This window comes from Coenobita brevimanus, chromosome 112 (assembly GCF_032717465.1).
Source record: "Coenobita brevimanus isolate Jiangsu-jjx chromosome 112, ASM3271746v2, whole genome shotgun sequence".
Taxonomy (NCBI): Eukaryota; Metazoa; Arthropoda; class Malacostraca; order Decapoda; family Coenobitidae; genus Coenobita; species Coenobita brevimanus.
The window spans coordinates 36889164-36894163 of NC_137065.1; the positions used below are offsets into that span (position 1 = coordinate 36889164).

Consider the following 5000-nt stretch of genomic DNA (forward strand, 5'->3'; position numbering starts at 1 on the left):
CTCTCTCTCTCTCTCTCTCTCTCTCTCTCTCTCTCTCTCTCTCTCTCTCTCTCTCTCTCTCTCTCTCTCTGCCTTTCAGCCTCTCCTTGTTATCCAATCTCCTTCCTCCTTCATTTCCTGCCCCTCATTCCCCGACTCTCTCTCTCTCTCTCTCTCTCTCCCTCTCTCTCTCTCAAGCACGTACCTCTTCTATTTTTAGCTCCTATTTATCCTCTCCTCTTTCCTCCCTATTATGTCTCTTCCTTTTCCTCCTCGTCCTCCTACTGCTTCTGTTCCACTATTTCCTCATCCTCTTCCTCTTCTTCTTCTCATCATCATCATCATCATCATCATCATCATCATCATCATCATCATTATCATCATCATTTTCTTTCTTTTTCGAATCTATTTTTTTTCCCTTTCATCAGTGTACGTCAATTGTCTGGCTTTTTTCTGATACATAGGAGACCGTTCTCTGTGGACTGAAACCATCCCAAGAAAATGTCCCAGCGATTCCTGTGCTCTTTTCATGCTAACTTGGCTTGAAGGTCCATTTCTCCATTTAGAGTGCTGAGTTGTGGCGGCAGATTAAGACAAGCGTATGGTGCTGGTCACGATGAAGTGCTTTGTAAAGGACGTCGAGCCGTAGCACTGTCTTTTTTCAGCGGGATATGCTGAAAAAATAGTTAAGGTCAATGAACACTAATCCATATCCTCTCGCTCTCTCTCTTAACAGACATGGTGGGCGATGCTGCGTTGGGTGGCGCAGGGTGGGTGTGGCTGGCGTGTGGGCTTGGTGCTGTGGGCGTGGTGGTGCTGGTGGGCGTGGTGTGGGTTGCCAGACGTTGGGCGGGAAGAAGGAAGGCGGATGAGGAGAGGCAGCAGATTCTGCTGTGGCCGGGAGCAGGACCCCAGCCTTGTAGCTTCCAGTGAGTATTTAGAGCTTGTGTGTGTGTGTGTGTGTGTGTGTGTGTGTGTGTGTGTGTGTGTGTGTGTGTGTGTGTGTGTGTGTGTGTGTGTGTGTGTGTGTGTGTGTGTGTGTGTGTGTGTGTGTGTGTGTGTGTGTGTGTGTGTGTGTGTGTGTGTGTGTGTGTGTGTGTGTGTGTGTGTGTGTGTGTGTGTGTGTGTGTGTGTGTGTGTGTGTGTGTGTGTGTGTGTGTGTGTGTGTGTGTGTGTGTGTGTGTGTGTGTGTGTGTGTGTGTGTGTGTGTGTGTGTGTGTGTGTGTGTGTGTGTGTGTGTGTGTGTGTGTGTGTGTGTGTGTGTGTGTGTGTGTGTGTGTGTGTGTGTGTGTGTGTGTGTGTGTGTGTGTGTGTGTGTGTGTGTGTGTGTGTGTGTGTGTGTGTGTGTGTGTGTGTGTGTGTGTGTGTGTGTGTGTGTGTGTGTGTGTGTGTGTGTGTGTGTGTGTGTGTGTGTGTGTGTGTGTGTGTGTGTGTGTGTGTGTGTGTGTGTGTGTGTGTGTGTGTGTGTGTGTGTGTGTGTGTGTGTGTGTGTGTGTGTGTGTGTGTGTGTGTGTGTGTGTGTGTGTGTGTGTGTGTGTGTGTGTGTGTGTGTGTGTGTGTGTGTGTGTGTGTGTGTGTGTGTGTGTGTGTGTGTGTGTGTGTGTGTGTGTGTGTGTGTGTGTGTGTGTGTGTGTGTGTGTGTGTGTGTGTGTGTGTGTGTGTGTGTGTGTGTGTGTGTGTGTGTGTGTGTGTGTGTGTGTGTGTGTGTGTGTGTGTGTGTGTGTGTGTGTGTGTGTGTGTGTGTGTGTGTGTGTGTGTGTGTGTGTGTGTGTGTGTGTGTGTGTGTGTGTGTGTGTGTGTGTGTGTGTGTGTGTGTGTGTGTGTGTGTGTGTGTGTGTGTGTGTGTGTGTGTGTGTGTGTGTGTGCTTTTCCTGTGTTTTATTGTTGTGCTTTTTTTTTCTTTTTTTTTCTTTTCATGTTCGTTTTGTAGTTCTGTATATTGAACTATCTTCCTCAGTCTATACTTCCCTTTGCCTATGATCTCGAGTCTTAAATGCAATGGATCCAGTCATCTCGAAGGGATTATCTCTTAAACTTGGCTCTCTTGTGCTCGGTTTTTCCTGGATAGAATTTTTTTTGGCAAGCTTCGAATCTTTAGTTAATACTTTGGGGAAAAAAAAAAACTATTCGCCCTTAATTAGTTCTCTGATAGCCCCTGTCACCTCTCCTAATCTTTATTGTAATTTCTCATAGCTCTTTAGCTCCTTGAGTACAGTGATTAACATTTTATTATCGCTACTTGTTCAAGCTTTTATTTACCTTAGTAGAGACTTCCTGAGATGGAAGGGTTAGATAAAGTCTTCGTAACCCCTTCACGGCCAGACGTCCTCTTCAAATGTAATAAAATATCCAGGTTGTGACAAAATTAAAGAGTAAAATGTCATCGAGGGAAGGTGTTGACAGTGACTTTTTTTCCTGGACCCATATTTAAGGTGGGATGAGAGGCTTTGTAGCACCTCTTCCTTAGCGACTTATTTAATGTAATTACACCTTAACATTTTCTTGTATGCTGTTTACATCGTATCCACATGGACATAGTTTACATGTACACGAAATTACTGAGGTGCAATGTTTAAAGGAAATCGCTAAGGAAGAAATGTTACGAAATCTCCAGCCACTTACAATATGACCCTATATCGCTCAGCATCTGTTATCATTTAGGCCTCTTCTCTCAGGCTACTCATACCTTCATTATGTTCAGCATTCTTCCTCGTGTTATCAGTTCATTGTGTCCGTCCTCTCTTCCGTTAGAGAGGCTTCCATACACCTCTTTCTTAGTGATTTATTTTGCCTACTACGCAGTATCAACGGTAGGTGATGGCGACCATCATCCACTCATTGGATATAGTTCTGCCTTTTTCCTTCACCTTTATCATTATTTTTTGTTAATGTCTCCCCCCCCCTCTCCAATTTCTCCCATTCTTCCTGTCGCGGATTATTACTCTTTTAACTACAGGCGACTCTACAGTGAGTAACGTATTTAATGGTTTCCTGCAACCCACGTAACCATTTACAACGCTGGGTGGTAATCATATAACCATACAACGGGGTTATGTGGATATAATTATGGTACCCCTGTTAATTTGGTGGAGAAACGCAAATCCGGCTTAACTCCGGGAATCACACCTCCACACTCACGCGACTCGCTGTTGGGGTTGCTGTCCACCGTAAGGGAACATTGGTTGATTGTACGGGATGATCCTGCAGGGGCGGTTGCTTGCCTGTGGTAGATGATTCTGCTTGACTCGACAGACCCGGGAACTCAACAGAACCTTATTATTCTCCTGTATATAATTTATATCTTTCTAATAGTATGGAAGTATATTGTATTCGCTCAGTTTTTTCTTTCCTTCTTCCTTCTTCAAAACACTTTTCAGTTTGGTGTCATTCCTTTATTTTTTTCAACAGTTCGTTTAAAACTTGATAGAAATTTTTCATGGTCAATGAGCCCTTGACATTTTTCTTTCTTTTTTTTTCTTTTTTTCCCTTCAAAGGATTTTATACGGTGAAAGTCCAGTCCACATAAAGACAAATTTAAAGTTTCTATGAGCTTTTATGTTCATCGATTATCACGGCAATTCACGCAGAACTGCATCAGTTTCCCATAGATGATTGGAGACCATCCTGCATTCCCTAGGGCAGCTTCTTCTTTCTAACAATGCGACCCTTAACCCCCCCCCTCCCTCTCCCTCTCTCTCTCTCTCTCTCTCTCTCTCTCTCTCTCTCTCTCTCTCTCTCTCTCTCTCTCTCTCTCTCTCTCTCTCTCACTCTCTCTGCGTTATCAGTTAATGGTATTTTCTTCCAGACCCACTCGTTATCTTTTAATGGCTACCCTGAGTGTTTGCGCTACCAGGAATCTAGGTTATATTTATAAACCTTTATCATGAGTAACTTGCATAATATTCCATTTTATATTTTACCTTCAACAGCTCCCAAACACTGCCATTAATTCTAACCATCATCATCATCATCATCATCATCATCATCATCATCATCGTCATCATCACCTTCCACTTGGCCTTAGCACTCCTTTTAGTCTTTTCTTAGCCCTTCCCAGCCCCCTTTCAGTCCTTATCAGCCCTTACCTCCTCCATAGCTCTTATCAACCCATTTTTAGCACTTCCCAGCCCTTACCAAACCTTATCACCTCTCTCTCTCTCTCTCTCTCTCTCTCTCTCTCTCTCTCTCTCTCTCTCTCTCTCTCTCTCTCTCTCTCTCTCTCTCTCTCTCTCTCTCTCTCTCTCTCAAAATAAACAAATAAATAAAAACGATAAAACTTGTATGCATCACAATCCCTGGCCAAGCAGTTAGTCTGACCTTAATGTTGGGATGGAGTCAACTGACCTATGTAGAAAGTATGCGGTTAAATACATCAGCGTCCACTCGTAAGTTGCTAGTGTGTAATTATATACACAACAAATTAGGATATTAATAATGTCATAAAAAGTGTTGGGACACAACATATCCAAAAACAATAGTAAATACTATCTATCTATCTATCTATATATCTATATCTTTATCTATCAATCTATCTATATCTATATCTATATCTATATCTAGAGAGAGAGAGAGAGAGCATTTTTATTCTGTGTCAGGTGCACAGCGCCTGGCTTCCACATCAATACGCAAGCTCTCAGTGAAGTTCAGCACGCACACGCATCACTCACAATATTCCTAAGCCTCTTCCTGACATTACCACAGCTGCCTTAATCCCTCCCAAGGACTTTCCAACCTCTCCGCTCTCTCTCCATCCCTCTCCTCCCTCACTCCCTCCCCCCTTCTCCACCTGTCTTTCCCGTCTCTGTTCTTCTCCTCCTCTCCATTCTTCACATCCTGCTTTTTACTTCTTTTATTCCCCCTCTCCATCCCTCTCCACCCTTTCTCTTTCCCATCGCCATCCTTCTCCTTCCTCTCTCAACCCCCTGTCTTTCACTTCAGTCATTCCTCTTCCATTCAATACCCCTTCTCATCCCCCTCTCCTCTTCCTCTACACTCTTCCACCACTCTTCTATGTCCTTCTC

At 43.9% G+C, this 5000-nt stretch overlaps 1 protein-coding gene across 1 annotated transcript in view; it reads left to right on the forward strand.

Moving 5' to 3' along the window:
* Positions 1-5000, forward strand: part of LOC145418169 (uncharacterized) — a 70226-nt gene that overhangs the window by 29818 nt on the left and 35408 nt on the right. Inside the window, exon 2 of the mRNA XM_080286690.1 lies at positions 716-908. Within this exon, the coding sequence (XP_080142816.1) occupies positions 716-908 (193 nt within the window). The remainder of the gene's footprint in view (positions 1-715; positions 909-5000) is intronic.